The following is a 19,074-nucleotide window of genomic DNA, read 5'->3' on the forward strand; positions in this document are numbered from 1 at the left end:
GGATCCGTCACCACCTCCACACTGGCGCGAAATTACATCGGACAAGTCAGTGCTGCAGATAATCAGCCAAGGTTACGCACTCCTCTTTCTGTCCTCCACTCCGGCCATGCCACCTCGGTACCACCGCATGTTGGGGGATCATTTGGCTCTTCTCCTTCACAAAGTCTCGGCCCTCCTGGCCAATGGGGCCTTCGAGCGCATTCCCGATCAGAAAGAAGGGAGTGGTGGTTGTTCCCACTACTTTCTGGTCCCCAAGAAGGACAAGGGGGGCTGCGCCCCATCTTGGACCTCCGGGACGCCAATCGCTTCTTCCGGAAGGAAAAATTCAAGATGCTGACTCTGGATCAGGTCCTGGCTGTCCTGGACCCTGGAGGCTGGATGGTAGCGTTGGACTTGCAGGACGCTTATTTTCACATCCTCGTCCTGCCGGCCCACTGGTGCTACCTGTGTTTCACGATAGGCCAGGAGCATTTTCAGTTTGCCGTGCTCCCCTTTGGCCTTACCAGTGCCGCTCAGGTGTTCACGAAGGTGATGGCGGTGGTCGCTGCTCATCTGTGAAGGTCGGGGGTGTCAGTCTTCCCCTACCTCAGCGACTGGCTGTTGAAGTCGTGCTCGCCCCAGGCAGTGTTCACCCACCTCCAGACTACAGCGGACCTCTTGCATTTGCCGAGTCCCTCTCAGAAGCTCCCCTTCATCGGGCGGTTCTGGATTCAACGCTGTTTCAGGTTTATCCTCCGAGCAGCGTGTCTGGGATATTCAGGCTACGATTCCGCTCTTTCAGCCTCTATTCCGGGTGTCTGTCAGGCTGACCTTCCGGCTTCTGGGCCTGATGGCCTCCTGCATGTGACACATGCCAGATGGCATATGCAGGCTCTGCAGTAGGACCTGAAGTTCCAGTGGGCACAGCATCAGGGAAACCTGTCCGATCACGTCCAGATCTTGGAGGGCGCTGCACGACAGTTGGAGTGGTGCTCACAAATTGCGATTGGGTCAGTGCCAGATCCTTCTCCCACCCCAACCGAAGCACACAGTGGTGGATGCATCCCTCCTGGGATGGGGAGGCCACATGGGAGAGGCAGAGATCAGCGGCCTCTGGTCTCGGGCGGAGTCCCGGCTCCATATCAACCTTCTGGAGCTGCAGGCGATCCAGCTTGCACTTAAGGCATACCTTCCCTCTGTCCGGGGAAGTGTAGTGCAGGTGTTCACGGACAACACCATCGCCATGTGGTATTGTAACAAACAGGGTGGGGTGGGGTCGTGGACCCTATGTCAGGAGGCTCTGTGCCTCTGGACATGGCTGGAACATCAAGGCATTACCTTGGTGGGTCAACACCTGGCAGGTTCTCTGAACGCCAGGGTGGACGAACGTCAGCTGCCGGTGCATGGTGGATCACGAATGGTGTCTGAACTCAGACGTGGTGCAAGGTCTCTTTCTGCAGTGGGGAGAGCCTTGGTTAGATCTGTTCGACACCGAAGAGACCGCGCATTGTCTTCAGTTCTGCACGTTGGAATTTCTAAGGCGGCACTCGCTCGGAAATGCTTTTCGCTGCGAGTGGAGTTGCGGTCTGTTGTACTCCTTTTCGCCTATACCACTTCTGCCCGAAGTGATGAAGATCAGACGCGACCAGGCCCAAGTCATTCTTGTTGCTCCGTACTGGGCTCGAAGATTATGGTATCCCGAGCTACTCAGTATGAGTATCGATCTCCCGGTCCGCCTGCCTCTTCGGGAGGATCTTCTCTCGCAGCAGTAGGAACGGTCCTCCACCCGAACCTGTCCAGCCTCCACCTCCATGTGTGGAGATTGAGCGGCGACAGTTGATACCTTTCGATCTTCCTCCCGAAGTCTGTGATTTCATTCTGGCAGCCAGGCATCCCTCCACTAAAATGGTACACGCATTCAGGTGGAACAGATTTGTGGCAAGGTGCGCAGCGAAGGCTGTGGATCCCCTTTCTGCTCCTCTTTCTGAGGTTCTTCTGTTCCTTCTCACTTTGGCCCAGCAAGGCTCTGCTCTGGGCACTATCAAAGGTTATCTTTCGGCCATCTCCGCCTTTCTGCGGATTCCAGATCAGCCTTCTCTTTTTAAGTCCCTGGTTGTTAACCGTTTTCTTAAGGGCATTACATATACGTTTCCACCCGTACCCTTCATAATGCCTCAGTGTGACTTTAATGTTGTCTTGACATTTCTGATGTGCGCTCCCTTTGAGCCCCTTCATAACTGTCCCTTACGTCTTCTCACTCTAAAGACTGTTTTCCTGGTTGCGATCACCTCTGCCAGAAGGGTGAGTGAGCTCCAGGCCCTTTCTTCCAAACCTCCTCTCCTTTCTGTTCATTCGGACAAGGTGGTTTTAAGGACCCGTCCTTTTCTGCCAAAGGTCGTCACTGCCTTCTACATCGGGCAGACCAACACTTTGCCCACCTTCTTTCCACCTCTGCATCCTTCAAGGGAAGAGGAGAGGCTCCACAGTCTGGACCCAAAATGTGTGCTCGCATTTTATCTGCAGCATACACAGCAATTCCGGGTGGATGATGAGCTTTTTGTTGGTTACATGGGCGCCAAAAAAGGTCGGGCTGTGCACAAATGGACCATCTCCCGGTGAATTGTTCTGTGCAGCAAAGTAGGTTACTCCTTGGCCAAGAAGGAGCCTCCTGTGGGGCTGCGTGGCCATTCCACCAGGGCAACAGCAGCACTGCCTTGGGACGCGGCGTTCCTTTGCAGCTACGTGGGCCTCGCTGCACACGTTTATCAAACACTACTGCCTTGACAGTTGGCTCTGCAGAGACGGCTTCTTTGGCTGTTCTGTGCTCCATGACTTTATGGTGTAATCTTGTTCACAGACCCACCACCAGGGTTGGTATTGCTGGGGTATCTATTCTAAGGTAAGGAATCTATCACTAACATGTCTCTTTCAGATGCTCAAGTTACTACTTGTGTAATGATATATCTGTAAGAGACATTAGTTAGTGAGATTCCATACCGCCCCACCCATCCTCCCTGTTCTGCAAACTGATTGCTAGGGTTAAGGTCATCCCCTTTTAGGGCCCTAGTTTTTGCACCAGTGGTCAGTATCTTGCATGGCACGTCGTGTACAGAGCTGGCGTCTGCGCGCATGGGTCGCGCCTGGGTGGTCTCCGTGGTGTCGTTTCGGCGCTCACAAAGCCGGTGGCGGACGCGGATCCGCACGGTGCCGCCAGCCGAGGCGCGGGGTGCTGCTGGGCTGGGCTTTCTGGATCCGGTCTGAGGCCTGGGGAGTGTTCTAGGGTGGGGAATCTATCACTAACTAATGTCTCTTACAGATATATTGTTACACAAGTAGTAACTTGTACGTCTGGGTCATTTGAGAGATCTCCTGCAGAAAATAGATATTAAAAGGTCTTTGGTTTGCAGTGAGCAGAGTCCAGGAAGTGATAAGGAGACAGGCTAGTGCTGTCTCTTCCCAAAACAAAAGTTGTTTAAAAAACGATTTTCCCTTTCTGGGATTACTGTCTTTGCATGTGGTTGTTACAGTTTAAAATTGCAGTTTTGACCTGCCTGTGGATATTTTTATCACCTGTTTTGTGTTTTAAACTTGTGGTTTTCCCTGCCCATGATTGCTTGCATTTAACCTGTTGAATTGTGGGATTTGCAGTCCAACCTCTGCAGTTTGTCCCTCTCATTCCTTGGTGACAAATCTGTTTTCCCTTCAAATTTCTCCTTTGCTCTGTGCTAAGACCTGTGTGTTAAAACAGTGCACACCCAGCCACCATTTGTGTACACATGCCAGTGAGGCCAGCCCCCCTAATTTCCCCTAGCAACAGGGATATTCTACATCAGAGGGTGCTTCTGTGAGCTGTTTAAACTGTATTTACTGGGACCTGTGCACTTCGTTTTTTGGCCATCAGGGGGAGTAAAGTTCTATTCAAACAGAATCTTTGGTCTACATGTACATACTTCCATTGTGCATCTATGCACCTTCCATGTACTTGGATCTGTGCGTCACTTTTCTCCTGAAAAAGCTTATCCAATGCACTACCCTATTTCTCATCCTATGCCTCTATCAATATATTTAATCTAAATATACTTACTTCCTTTATGTATCTGTATACTTTCAATGTACTTCTGGATCTATATATTTATCACTTTCTTCTAATTTAGCATTTCCAATGCACTAGCCTATTTCTCAGCCTATACTTCCCTCAAAATGTCTTCTAGCCCAACCTTCTGACTCATCTCAAACTTCTTTCTACTACTCCTTCCAATGCACCACCCCATCTCTCATCCTATACATCTATCAATATATTCTCTACATCCACACCCTCATTTATCCCAAACCCCATACCACTACTATGATCGCCAAAATAACCCTTTCTAGACTCTCTCCTACTCTACCCCTCCTTGCATCATCTGACACCTCTTTTTACTACACTGATCCCCTAAAACAAACCTTTCTAAACTCTCCCCTCTGACTCCTCCCCTCCAAAACTCCTTTTTACTCATCCAAAAGCCTCTTCCTACTGCTAAGACATTAAAAAACAAATCCTTCACTCTTTTATCCCTCCACTATCCTTTTCAATCAAAATTAACAGACTAACATGTTCACTTCACAAATTCCATATTCAACTACACTAATATACTGCCCAAATAACTGAATAACATATCTACTACTCAAATTACTTCATATTTATACTACACTAATTTTCAACACTAATCCTTTATGGGTTCCGGAGTGGCGTGCTACTTGCCAAAAAAGCGCTTCAACACCCATCAGGGGTAACAAGTGCTATAGGAATGCAAATCTTTCTTCCCCTTCTATCCCTCCGCTATCCTTCTCACTCCAAATAACAGACTAATATCCACCACTGAAATTACCTCATATTTCACCACATTAATTCACCACAAATCCTTTATAGGCTTCCTGAATAGTGTGCTTCAACAAGAGATGAATAAATACAAAACTGTGTCCTCCTGTATTCTTCTGCTATCATTCCAAATCCAAATAACTGACTAACCTATCCACCACTTAAAATGTACTTGCATGTTTCACTATACTAATTCAACACTAATCCTCTATGTGTCCCGGAGTAGCGTGCTACCCGCCGAAAAAGCGCTTTGACACCTAGTCAGGGGTAGCAAGCGCAATATATAAATGCAATTACAATACAATACAATACATAAAGCTTCTCTCTCACCACCTGATCTTGAAATTGGATATAGGCCCACACACATCCTAAGCATGGTAACCTTTCGGATGTATGTCCTTTGGATCCAACTTGAAACCAGGCCATGTAGCTTCAAACATGTCTGAGGAACAATTGTATATAGTAAACGAGAATCTACCAGTACCAACAAGGCCAATGTCCCTTCCTGTGACACTTTCTGCATTCCTTCCCCAAGTCAAAACTAACTGTTGAGACAGGCAATGAAAACCCCTCCATGACATCACCTTGTTTCAGCCTTCACAGTAGAGTTGCCCCAGCAAGTGTCACCACTGTCTCCCCTATTAGGTGGTGTTAGTCTTTTGTGGTGAACATACACTCCATTCTTTGTCTCCTCAGTCACAGCCATTCAAGTGCTATTTCTTAAATCCACTCCGATCTCCCTCATACATATTTCTGATTTTTCCACCACCATGGCACCTGCAATCGCGTAATTCGAGCCGAGATCACCTGCTGCCCACAGACATTGCATCTTCTTTCTTGCAGACCGGATGCTCAATGGATCTTTGATCCATTTGTCTGTCAACCAAGCAATTTAACTTTAATTTCAATTCTCCTAGCCTTGTTCCACTCCTCCACTGTTTCGCCTGCACTATGGGATTGAGAGTAGAATTTGTGTCGATCCATGCCCACAAAGCTTCTTTCTAGTGGTATTTCTTGCCTCTTAGTATTACTACTCCTTCTGCATCCACAGCTGGGGGAAGGGGTTTAAGGGTGAATACACTTAACAACAAGATTTTCTACCCGATGCGGCACTGAGCTCATCATGGGATTGGATGGAATTTTCGAATACTTCTATTCACTCCTCCCACTCAGTGGGGTGTGGACCTGGTTGTGGAAGAAAGTGTGAAGGAACAATGGTTGCTTGGACAGTATCCATGGCAGAATCATACCTTTTGCAAGGCTACCACAACTTCAGATTCCGTTAAGGTGCTGCCAAAGTTTACTGGCAGCTTGGGCTTATAGTAAACCTGTGACAAGAAAGTATAAAGCAGTCCGAGTCAGTTTCAGCTGCAAGTGTGTGGCAGAAGGCTGGATCGAGAGCTGCTAGTTGCAGTTTTATTACTGGCTGAAGAGTTTTGCCGAAATAATGTATATGTAATGTTTGATTCTCACACTAGCGGGTAGCAGAGGGCTGAGAAGGAAAACATAGTATTAGAGTACGCATTCGATGACGCGCTGGTGCTGCTGGTGTGCTCCAAGGGCTGCCTGCAGTCAGAGTAAAGGCTCGCGCTGACCGACGGACGTGGCGGATGGTGTCGGTGACTGGTGCTGAAGGCTGCTGCCGGGGCAGGAGAGTCCCTCCTCCGCTCGCCTCTCAGTACATTTGCAATTCTTTTTCTGTTTGTATCTCTTATGTAACTCATGTAATCCAAAGTCCTTATGTAACACAACTAGTTCTTTTGTAAAGAGCTCTGACACCTTCGGGTAATGTTCGCGCTATAGAAAATCGCATTAAATAAATAAAGAAGGCACGAGGCAGCTCGCGCTCGATTCGAAAGGCTGTGCGCGTGGCAGACATTTAAAGGCTCGCGCCGGCGGTGGGGCCTTACATGTCACTGAGGGCACGCGCACCTTTGCCATCACTGCGCATGTGAGGGATCCGTCTTCAGCACCAGGAGCCATAGTTTGGAGAAAAAACAATTAGTTATGCCCAAAATGTACACCCAGGGGCGGATTGGCAAGGCGGGCATTCAGGCATGGGCCGAAGGGCCGGTGCCTCAGTGCCCTCTGTGGGCCGTTTTTTTCTCCCCTGTCCCAGTCCACAGAGAGTGGACTAGGAAAGGGGAGAAAAAAAAACGGCCCACAGAGGGCACGGAGACAGAGACTGAGAAAATGAAAGCAGCCTCGCTGTGCGGCCAGACAGCGATTGTCAGCTGTGGCCTCTCCTTCACCCCTGCCCTGCCAAGCAATCAAGCTGAGGCTGGGCAGGGGTGATTGTTTGCAATAATCGGCCTCCCTGGGGGCCAGGTGTTTCTCAGGCCTTTGAGCCATTTGCACCTTGGCTCCCTGGCGCCCATGCAGCCCAGAAACGGTGTTCGTCTTAACACCTCGCCCACAGCCCTTCACATTCAGGGCATAGTGGGCGAGGAAGAATGGGTCTTGCTGTGGGGGCCTGGTGATGTTTGGAATTTTTTTGTTCTATTTATTTATTTATGCGATTTTATATAGCGCGGACTTTACCCGAAGGAGCGCTTCACACTAGGAACAGCAATAATACATGAGGAGAAAATTATAAGTGGACAAATTACAAAAGCAAACGTTAAGTTACATGAATCAAAAGTGACAATAGTGAGCAACCAAAATACAAGAGGAGCAAACGATACATTACAGGAGGAAAAAGTGATGTGTGCAGGTTACAGAAGCGTACAAAATACAAGTAGAGGTATAATACTGCAATTAATGGCAGACACTCCAGCACAAGAACAAACGTTACGTAGGCAATGGTGGCACTTGTGCAAGTATCTAAAGCAAACAAAAGTGAGAGGTAGCAAACAGTGTCTTACAAGAGAAAAGTGACGTGTGCAAGTTACAAAAGGGTACCATACACCGGTACAAGGGTAATACTACAGTGAATGGTAAATACTCAAACTGCCAGAACACACTGGGAAGGCACTTCCCATGCACCAGCTTCACATCAGCCTCCCCCCTGGCTACCTGACTACCTTGGATGACCCAGAAAGCTGTGTTTTGTGCTCCCCTGACAGGACATTTTCCCAAGGCCTGGAGGGTTGATTAATTTACTAATTGCAGGGGCCTTACCTCAGTTCATGTGCTCCTGAGCTGAAGGTCTGGAGAGGGGTAAGTAGGTTAGTAATAGCAGGGGCTTTGCTGCTTTTCAGGTGCTCCTGTGCTGGAGGGCTGGAATAATTTTGTGACAAAAAGGGGCCTTGCTATTTTTTTTAGTTGGTCAGCATGTAGGCCATTGTCACCTTGGCCCTGTGTCCTGTGCAAGAACAGTATCCTCCCACTTTCATTCCTTGTCTGTGCAAATGGTGTTTCATGAAAGGGCACGCCCCTTGAATGTGTGCCACGCCCCTTAAATATGGGCCACGCCTCTTGAATGTGGGCCACTTTTTTTCATCAGTGCCCGGGCCGAATTGTGATCCCAATCCGACCCTGTGTACACCCCGCAATTTACTTAAAACGGGTGCCAGGCAATCAAGAGGCAGTCAAGTGAGCTGCCTTTGACCCGCTATAATGTTGGTCACCAGGCAGGAAGATTAACCAGGACACTTCAATGGAAGGACAACCTCGTGACGAGCCTCACAGGCCAGGAAGATAGACGCCTGAGACTTAAACACGAACCCTAAGAAAGAACATGGAAGCTACGGAGAGGTCAAAATTGGCTACAACCCCGTGCAAACCAGCACAACTTTCAGTTAAGTAAAAAAGATGGTGTAGGTTGCTATAAGATAAATAAACGAATGAGGATTATTAAGAAACATCCAGCTTTGCATTAGGTATAGCCATGCAGACGAGTGTACCAGGGAGCCTTTAACATGAAGAACCAGTGGGACCTAGCAGAGGCGCTGGAGAAGCACTGAAAAAGGGTTGCTGGACTGGAACAATTCTTTTATGCCATTGCATCAGGAGGGTCTGCTGAACGTGGCGTGGACCGAGTCCGGCTCAACCCTGTGCTTTACATGATGAATAGTAAAAACAGACAAGGCAAGGTCAAGGTTTACATTTATAAAATAAATTGAGAGTTCAAGAATGCAGAAAAACTATTTACTGGTAAAGAAAAAAAGAAGCCAATAGATCAGAACCCATCAGCAACGACAGTGAAGGTGTCAACAGTTTGTCAAGGAGGCAATCCAATGATTTAGATTTGGACATACATTATGGAGGATCTTCTGTGGGAACTTAAGGCCGGATGCGTCAATGGGTTATATCCATTCTGTGTTTATAGACAAATGCACAGATACAGAAAGGCCATACTTCTGTCTTTGCTCAATCATGTGGAAATGGTCCTTGCAGCAAGTACATGCTTTCAAACGTCTCAGTGTCCTGTAAGACACAGCAAGGCTCCTAGAAAACAGATTTAGCAGCAGTAACTGGGTCCGCACCAGCACAATCTTGACAATGCATTATGGGTGCCAACTACATAGAGTACAACACTAGACACAACATGCAATCGCCACCTGACAAATGCGTTAAATCGAGGGTTTGAGTCATCAAGTGGATGGTCATTTTCCTTGTTGACTCCCGCTCACCCTACTGTGATAGTTAAGGACTTTAGCATGCTCTACGGTGGCACCTGTAGAGGACAAGCTGTGTAGTCTTACACCAAGCCAATTTCATTGTGGGTGCAGTCTTTGGGCTTTTAGATGAAATCTTGCATTTTAGACTACTGTTTTCTTCAAACCTGTGAGTTTAACCCGAATCGTCTCAGTATTAACCTTTCTTATGAGAGGTGCCTGGGCCCTTCTCTTTAGCTTTGAACGACAAGCTGCAGAGTACCTCCTATTAAACAACCACTGACCTTATCTTTAATCTGACTCCTCTGGAAAAGAGCCAGGAAAGGTTCTATTTTTCAAACTTAAGGGGTCAGCAGTATTTCATTTCTACCAGCAGAATAAAGTGGGTATCTGGTTCTTTCTGCGACACATAACTAGAGCTCATGGGCCATCACCCTAAAGTTCCTATGGGGCAAACTCCTTCAGGGTGTGTGCCCATAACTCTAGCAGTCCACAAAGATGGCGCTCATCATCCAAATGGGTGGAATTTTCATCAGTCAATTGTAGTCTCCACAGGTGGAGTGGGTCGGAAAAGGGCTTTGTGCTATGAGCAGATGCATTAGGTGTTATGGGGTGAACCTCTAGATGGGCGTTACAAGCTCCATTGCTCCTGTTCATCAGCTAGTAAATTTGTAAGCTTTAGATTACAATTTGTGTCCGTGCTGAATCCTTTGCTCCGGGTACGCAAGCACAGGAAGTGATCCACATGGGATGACTGTGAGGCTGTCTGGTCAGCAATATGCTTTCATGAAACTAACAGGATGGTCAAGGATAAAAAGGATTAAAAACAGACAGCATGGATCAAGGTGGGATTGAAATGGTGTAGCTATGGCTCTACACTGCAGTCTTACAGAGGTGAACAGGCAGCAGAGTACTGAACAGATACAAAGGCTGCATACTTCAATGGTGCCCGTAGACTCCCCTCAGCTGTGCTGACCACTAACCAAGAAACAGACCTGAACATTTCATCAGTCTGCCTGTTCAATTACTATTCCTCCTCACACACAATCTCACGGAAAAAACAAAAGAACCTGCTTATAAACGGGCTTGTCTTTCAAGAGCTCTGTCTACCTTCTAACTAGATTTCTGTGGCAGTCACATGAAAGCGAGTCTGTCTCCAGGACCGTTTCGAGGCTGCTTGGCAGACTTAATCTGCGCGAGTCAAGTGCAATGAACTGGCCCATGCAATTACGCACATTTGTTTAACGCAATGGTGTGAAGCATAAGCATATGGTCCGGAGTCAAGAACTGGAGACTGGGCAGACTTCTGACTGCAAAAAGACCGTAGTGCCTGGAGAAAAATTTGAGTGTAAGCCAAATATGTTGTGCATTTTGAAACAGAATAAAAGTCAGAAAAAAGGAACAAACCTAAAGGCACGTACAAGCACCTGGCCTCTGAAATGCAATTTCTGTGCAAAGGGGCTCTAGTTTTCAGCCCCAGAAAAGAACACACTTAATAGCTAAATATGCCTCTGTTGGAGGTACAATATGTGTGAACTCATGCACAGTAGGATTCACACATTTTGCACACAGGTGCAAACAAAGCAAAGACTAGGGGTGGACAATAAACTCTGCTCCAACAGCTGAGTTTTGCCCACCCCGCATTACCCTTATATCGCAGAGTTCCAGCAAAACTCTGCCAACTGTCGCGTGGTGGAGTATTTTCTCACGCACGGTTCACCAATGTTAAGTTGGTGAGTGAGAATTTGCAAACTCTAGAGCGATTTTTAGTGGCTACAATGGCACTCATCGAGATTTTCTCAATGCGGGCAGTCGCTGCAGGGCGTGTTGCAAAAGCTGCTTCCTGAGTAGAAAATCTATTTGAGCAGCAGAAAGAAGCAGCGGCCTCTGGCACACTGCATGGTGCTGTTCAAGCTGATTTCACAGCCTTGAACAAACTACCAGCGCTAAAAAACAGCGCAACGTGCCAAATTACGCCCGCTCGCGGAACTCTATGGAGTTTTTCCTGTAACTCAGAGTTCCGCCCTCCCATAGCCAAGAGAAAACATGGCCTTCAGTAAATCTTCTAGAATTAAAGACTTTTTAAATGCTGATCTATCTAGTTGGAAATGACCGCTTACTTCTGCTGTTCCATACGGTATCTTTCTTCTTCTATCCGTCTTCTTTCTTCTTCTTCCCGTCTTAACCTCTCTTCCTCCTCTCGTCGACGTTTCTCCTCTTCTCTTTGTAGGCGCTCTCGTTCCTCCTCTTCTCTCCGTCTTCTTTCTTCCTCTTCCCGCCTTTAACACAAAACAGAGTAAGATAAACACACGTATTGCAAGACTAAATAGAAAAGCAGTGGAGACTGTTAAACATAAGTAGTAGAAAAGGGAATGATGGATTCCCAAGGCCCAGGGTAAGCAGTTCAAGAGACAGTTTTAAGGGCAACCAGACAAATAAGGGAAAAAAATACAAACAGTACAACCACCCCCACAAAGCTCAGGGTTAACTTGAAGGAAATAAACTGCTTAAATGATCATTTGACAAAATGGATAGAATATAAATGGTTGATGTCTGCTTAAGGCTACATTTACATACAAGGCAAAATACACTTCAGAGGTCTGCTAATGCTGGGGAATCATCAACTTGTGGTCCACCTGAAGGCCACGTAATATAGTTCTTATTCAAACTGATGTTAGTAAGAGCAACAATAATGGATGTTACGCAAGGCCTGACCACAGCAAAAAGAATGAGCAGAGTGATATGAAAATTATGGTTTATCGCCTCACCTTTTCCTTTCTTGCTCTTCTTTTTCTATTTTATGTGAGGTGACATATGTTGAAAAAAGGTGACAACACCTATTTAACAGCTTTACGAACTCGGTCATCGCCTCTTGCCTACTAGTGTTTCCCAGGGCAGCCCATTCTTTCCTAAATAAATAAAAGGGAACACATGTAATCAAGAAACAACATTTCAGCCATGATGAATCATACCACCTTGATTCACAACACATTTTTGGTTCATACTAGGCTACACAATACAGGGGTTCTCAACAATCAATACAAATAGACAAAAGAGCCCTCCGCAAATCTTGATCCTTATTACAACTCTTCCCATTAGGCAGTTTACTCTGTTGGAGCTTCTTTTCTACCGTTACCATCAGCTCCTCTAAGCGACCTCAGAATGGCGTAAATGCTATACAAACGAGCGACATAGTAAAACGTTCTAAAGAGCTCTAAGGCCTGTTTAAGGAAAACGTTAGTTGCCCCATCAATCTAAACAATCCCCAGTGAAAATTGTTTACACCCCGACAAAAGTCTGCGTCGAGCGCTGAAGCCATACATCCCTCCCTTCACTGGCAATACTGTGTCCAATCACTCAGCTGCTGAATGTAGAAACATTGAGATAATTGTAGCAGCTCAACATTGGAGCTATCTTGAATCACATAATCTTCATGATTCTCAAGTGGGCTATCAACCTCAATGTACTGAATCTGCCTCAATAGATGACTTTTTGAGAGCTGCCGAGGACAATGCCACCTCGCTTCTAAGCTTGCTGGACTTATTAGCAGATTTCAATATGGTGGATAATGAGCTGATTCAGCAGAGACTTAAGTGTTGGAATAGGCGCTGAAACACTGGACTGGTTTAGATCTATTCTGCAATATCGGATGCAAAGAGTAATGGTTAGCCAGTTTGTGTCCTTGCCTTCTATAATACGCACACCTCAAGGATCAGCTCTATCTCTATCTCCTCTATTATTTAATATCGATATTAGTCCTGAATTGGACATTCTAATCAAGAGTGGCTGTTCCTTTTACTCTTATGTGGGCAATACACAGCTTATTCTTAACATTTTCGATGGCTCATATGTTTTTGAAACACATTGGAAGTAGAACAGAAGGACCTAGACAGATTGTAACGGGTTTACGATTAAAATGGATTAAACTGAGCTGCTGTTAGGTAATGGGATGTGGCCTTTGGTGATTCTAATTGGCCGAAATCAATTCAAGCATTCCACCCATTTATTTTTTGTATTCCTCGGATTTAAGAGGTAGTGCACATGTTGGTTATTCATACCCATTTATTTTTGAATGAGGTCAGATGTTTTTTTGTACACATTACATAATAGAAGAGCAGCAAGGAATATTACAGGCATCCCACTTCATTGCAAAATGGGGAACTCCGAGCAATGGACTGCATATTGTTTTTATGGAAACCTTTCTGCAATCTGGCTCGAATTACACATAAAACCACTTGCCCGCAGCAGAGGAAGAATGGTATGCAAAGTGACCACGTTTGTGTACATTCAAACAGAATTTAGTGCAAAAAAAAAAACAAGAGGGACTACTTTTGTAAAGAACAAAGTGTGATGAAGACATGCAGCTTCTGGCTATCTCTATTTTACATATATGAATTACTTACTCCTCCATGTTCACTAAAAGGTGCCAACAAGCAAGTTAATACCTTTGGTAACACCTTATGTGGTAGAGACCATCTAGCCACAGACTCCTTTTTTATTTATGAAAAAAACGTAATTGTAAAATTTCACATCAAACTGAGCTGTCATATACAGAACCCTTCAGGACAATATCCATCGTCTTATTTTCATTTCAAACGTTAAGAGTCCCAAGCAGATTGCACAGTTGAGTACACCTTTCACAACTCAGCAGCAGATTCAGCATCATATACAATTTGGGTTGACACAAGCACCAAAGTTTACATACTGTTACTACCGAAATATTCACTAGCCTGTTCACTACCTGTCCCCGTTGGATTCAACAATTCTCTAAATAACTCTCTCCAACTTGCTATGTCCTCCAACTTTTCGCCCTTGCGGCAGGCTTTCATATGCAGTTCCTCCGCCAAGGATCACTCTCCCACATCTCTTATCCAATTCACAAAAGAGGGGGCCGAGGTGCTCACCCATCCAGCAAATGGCGACCCTTCATTTAGCAAACACCAGTGCTAGCTGTAGTAGCTTGTTAGCCAATTTCCTTTTTTTGCATTGCGGCACCAGCCCTAGGAGGCACTGCTCAGGCATCGCTTCTATTGCGATTCCCACCCCTCTACGGAGCAGTGCTACTACATCAAGCCAATACTGATGAAGAACATCTGGGCATTCTCACACCAAATGCATGAACCCTGTACGGGCTCCATGACATGTAGGACATCCATGCGAACGGGAGGCATCAATACGATGTAGCATCGTCGAGGTCATATACACTCACTGCAAGAAGTTAGAGTGCAGCAACTGCAAAAGGGCATTACAAGTCACCTTATGCATTAGAATGCATACTCTCACCCAGTCCCTCTCCAGCAACGGTCCCTGCAAATGCTCGTTCCAAGCATCCCATGCCCTTAAGAGCCAAAGAACCAGAGTCTGTCCTCATGGCCTTGTACAACAAGAAAACAAGTTACTTACCTGTAACTTTGGTTCCCCAGTATTGGTAACTTTCATAGATTCCCATGCTTTGTATCATTCCCCGTCGTCGGAATGGGAGCCTCGGTAAATAGAAAATACCATAGTAGTAAGCACAAAGTGAAAAAATAGGCCTAGGCCTCATCTCATTTTGTAGCTTATCCACCTCTTTTTGTAAAAGAGACCAAACTTCTGCAGTAACCAATCAGAGCAGCCTCACCCCACAGAACCTTCCTGAAGGAAGCTCAGAGCCTCAGATTTTCGTAGCCGTTGTGAACAGCTATCCCCAAGACAAGAAGACTGAGCTTTCCCAGGGGAGGCGGGTGGGCGCATGGGAATCTATGAAAGTTACCAATACTGGGGAACCAAAGTTACACGTAAGTAACTTGTTTTCTTGCCCCAGTATTGGAACTTTCATAGATTCCCATGCTTTGTATCAGAGTAACCAGCAGTAAAACAGAAAAGCATATTTTGCAATACATGAACCTGACAATGTTACACATTTCTGACCAGAACAGTAGAAACACAGAGGATCATAAAATATGACAATGCAGTAAAACAAAATATGCAATAGGAAGGCGGGATAGAAAGGAAAGCTCACCGACTTATTGGAAAAGATTCCTCAAAACTGCCTGGCCCACTGCCGCATCTTCTTTCACAGAAGAGTCCAAACAGTAGTGGCGAGTGAAGGTGTGGACACTGCTCCATGTTGCTGCTCTACAAATGTCCTTGATTGGGACACCTGCGAATAGAGCTGTCGATGAAGCCATGGACCTGGTAGAGTGAGCACGAACTGCTCGCTGCAGAGGTTTTCCAGCCGCCTGGTGGCAATATTGTATAGCACTAGAAATCCAGCGGGAAATACAGGCTTTAGAAACTGGACATCCCTTGCGTGGAGCACTGAAAGAAACAAAAAGCTGTGAAGACTTTCTGAAGTGTTTTGTTCGCTCTAGGTAGAACTTCAGGCATCTGTGAATGTCCAAAGAGTGCAAAGTCCTTTCCGCAGGTGTGGAAGGCTGTGGAAAAAACGGTTTTAAGACTACTGGCTCATTCAGGTGGAATTCTGAGGGCACCTTTGGGATAAACTTAGGATTCGTTCTCAGGATCAGAACATTGTTCTTAAATTGTAGAAAGGGTTCTTCAATCGTGAAAGCTTGGAGCTCGCTTACTCTCCGAGCCGATGTCAGGGCCAAGAGAAGAGCCAGTTTCCAAGAAAGAAACTTAAGGTCAGACTTATGAACAGGCTCAAAGGGTGCTTTCATGAGAGATGACAAGACTAAATTCAAATGCCAGGCCGGAGGTGGCGGCCGGACTGGAGGAAACACCCTGAATAAACCCTTCAGAAATTGTTTGATAGTCCTCGCTGACCATAGAGAAGGACCTGAAGATGAACGTCTGTATCTAGAGATGGCCGCCAGATGGACTTTCACGGAAGATGGAGCCAATCCAGATTTAGCCAGTGAAAGTATGTAAGGCAAGAGTTGGTGTGGAGCAGAAGTATATGGGTGTAAACCTTCTTTCCGACACCAAACACAGAATCTCTTCCATTTAGCACGATAGGTCTTGTTGGTACTAGGAGCTCGGGCCTGGGCCAAAATGTCTCTACATTCTCCTGAGAGACTTAAACCTTGGAATTCTCGGAACTCAGGAGCCACGCTGTCAAACGCAGCGACTTCAAGTCCGGATGTAGAACTTGTCCGTGGGACATCGTTAACAGTGTTGGAACAGGATGCAGTAGAACTGGCTGGTCCTGGGAGAGTAGAAGGAGTTCCGAGTACCAAAACTGTCTGGGCCATGCTGGAGCGATCAGAATCATCCTGCACGGTTCCACCTTGAGTTTGCTGATCAATTTCGGAATCAGCGGAATGGGAGGAAAGGCGTAAACAAAGGCGCCTGACCAAGCAATCAAAAGCGCATTCCCCAAGGATTCCCGATGGTGAACCCTGCTTGCGAAGGACTGGCATTTGGCGTTCTGGGGAGTTGCAAACAGGTCGATGGATGGCGTCCCCCATCGTGCAAAGAGCTCCTCCAGAACGGTCTGGTCTAGTTCCCACTCGTGAGAGACTGTCCTTTGGCGACTCAAAGCGTCTGCCTTGATATTGAGTGTCCCTGCTAGATGTTCTGCTGAGAGGGAGACATTGTTCTGGATTACCCAATTCCACAGCGTCTGGGCTTCCCTGGAGAGAGTGGAGGATCTTGTTCCGCCCTGTTTGTTTATGTAGTGCATGGCTGTGGTGTTGTCCGTACGTACCAGCACTGCATGGTTGCGAATCCTCGGAAGAAAAGCTTGTAGAGCCAGACGGATAGCGAGAAGTTCCAGAAGGTTGATATGAAACTTGACCTGGGCCGGACTCCAATGGCCGCTGACCTTTAGCTCTTGGAGGACCGCTCCCCATCCTTCCATGGAAGCATCCGTTGTCACAACCAGGGGAGATGGTGGAAGTCGGAACGACAGACCCTTGCAAAGATTGTCCTTCAGCAGCCACCAGCCGCCTGCCTTTCTCATTTCCGGGGTAACGACAATCCTGTCGTCGAAGGACCCTGTGACCTGCCGCCACTGCTTGTCCAATTGTTCTTGTAGCGGACGCATGCTGAGCCTGCAGTGTGGAACTAATGGTATGCAGGATGAAATCGATCCGAGAAGCGACTTGTACCTGCGAACTGTCAGCGTCTTTCGAGATTGAAGAAGCCGAGCTGAACAAGTTAGTTTGTTCTGGCGCTCCTCTGATGGAAAGGCTAGACAACTCTCTGTGTCCAGGATGGCCCCTAGGAACCTCACTGACCTGGAGGGGCATAGAACAGACTTTTCCCTGTTGAGTCGAAGACCCAGTTGCTCGAACAGGTCTTTGCATGATTGGACTGCAACGGACGCTTCTAGAGCAGATGGAGCCTTCAGCAGCCAATCGTCCAGATATGGAAAAACCTGAATAGCTTGCCTCCTGAGATAAGCTGCTACCGGAGCCAGAACCTTTGTGAAGATCCGCGGAGCGGACCGGAGTCCAAACGGTAGTACCTTGAATTGAAAGTGGCTCTTGCCCACTGTAAAACGAAGATATTGCCTGTGAGCTGGATGAATAGGAACGTGGAAGTAGGCGTCTTCCAAATCTAGGGTCGCCATGTAATCCCCCGGATTGAGGAGACGAAGGATGTCCTGAAGAGTGACCATCCTGAAGGACAACTTTACGAGATAAGTGTTGAGCTGCCGTAGATCTAAAATTGGACGCCACTTGTCCTTTGTCTTCCGAACCAGGAAGAACCTGGAATAGAACCCTTTCCCCTTCTGAGAAAGGGGTACAGGCTCTACCGCCCCCTTGGTGAAAAGCTGGTGGGCTTCGAGATGAAGGAGCTTGAGATGTTTGGGAGGAAAGGCATCCGGCGCTCTTGTTGGAGGAAGGTCTTGAAACTCCAACGTGTGTCCTTCTTTGAGGATTTGTAGGACCCACTGATCCGATGTAATGATCATCCAGTTGTCGAGGCAATGGGCAATCCTGCCCCCCACTGATGTGAATGAGGGAACAGGAACAGTGGAAAGAGCCACCTGGCCGCTATTGTTTCCTGGTGTTGTCTCTTCTTTGCTGCCCCCGACGTCCTCTAGGCTGCTGGCGAGAGAAAGAAAACTGAGCAGAGCTCAATGGAGACTCCCTTGCACAACGTGCGGTAGAAAATCTGAGGCTCTGAGCTTCCTTCAGGAAGGTTCTGTGGGGTGAGGCTGCTCTGATTGGTTACTGCAGAAGTTTGGTCTCTTTTACAAAAAGAGGTGGATAAGCTACAAAATGAGATGAGGCCTAGGCCTATTTTTTCACTTTGTGCTTACTACTATGGTATTTTCTATTTACCGAGGCTCCCATTCCGACGACGGGGAATGATACAAAGCATGGGAATCTATGAAAGTTACCAATACTGGGGCAAAGACACCAATCTGCACCCGCCTCCACATGTTAGCAATACGTCCAAGGTCTCGGTGATCCGGGGCATATCTGGATAACTAGGCTATGTCACCTTGGCCAATTCCATCAGGCCCGCATATTGAAGATATTGCCCCTGTCCCAGACCGAACCCTTCACACGCTTGCTCAAACCTTCGGTGTCATTTATATATAGGTCTGTCAATACCCTTTCTCCATGCCTGGAATGACATGTTTTCCATCATCCTGTGCACAGGGACTAACTGCCAGATGGACAATTCCGGGTGGAAGGGAGCCCGCCCCAACACTCGTTCCACAACTCTCTGCCACAAGCAGGCCGTTTGCCTAACCACATATAGTAGATCCGGGCTCGC

At 46.9% G+C, this 19,074-nt stretch overlaps 1 protein-coding gene across 1 annotated transcript in view; it reads right to left on the reverse strand.

Annotated features, from left to right (window-relative positions):
- ACBD3 (acyl-CoA binding domain containing 3) overlaps positions 1 to 19,074 on the reverse strand; it is a 211,217-nt gene that overhangs the window by 39,589 nt on the left and 152,554 nt on the right. Inside the window, exons 3-4 of the mRNA XM_086926177.1 lie at positions 12,165 to 12,305; positions 11,517 to 11,675 (exon numbers count right to left, since the gene is read on the reverse strand). Of these exons, the coding sequence (XP_086782303.1) occupies positions 11,517 to 11,675; positions 12,165 to 12,305 (300 nt within the window). The remainder of the gene's footprint in view (positions 1 to 11,516; positions 11,676 to 12,164; positions 12,306 to 19,074) is intronic.

This window comes from Lissotriton vulgaris, chromosome 6 (assembly GCF_964263255.1).
Source record: "Lissotriton vulgaris chromosome 6, aLisVul1.2, whole genome shotgun sequence".
Taxonomy (NCBI): domain Eukaryota; kingdom Metazoa; phylum Chordata; class Amphibia; order Caudata; family Salamandridae; genus Lissotriton; species Lissotriton vulgaris.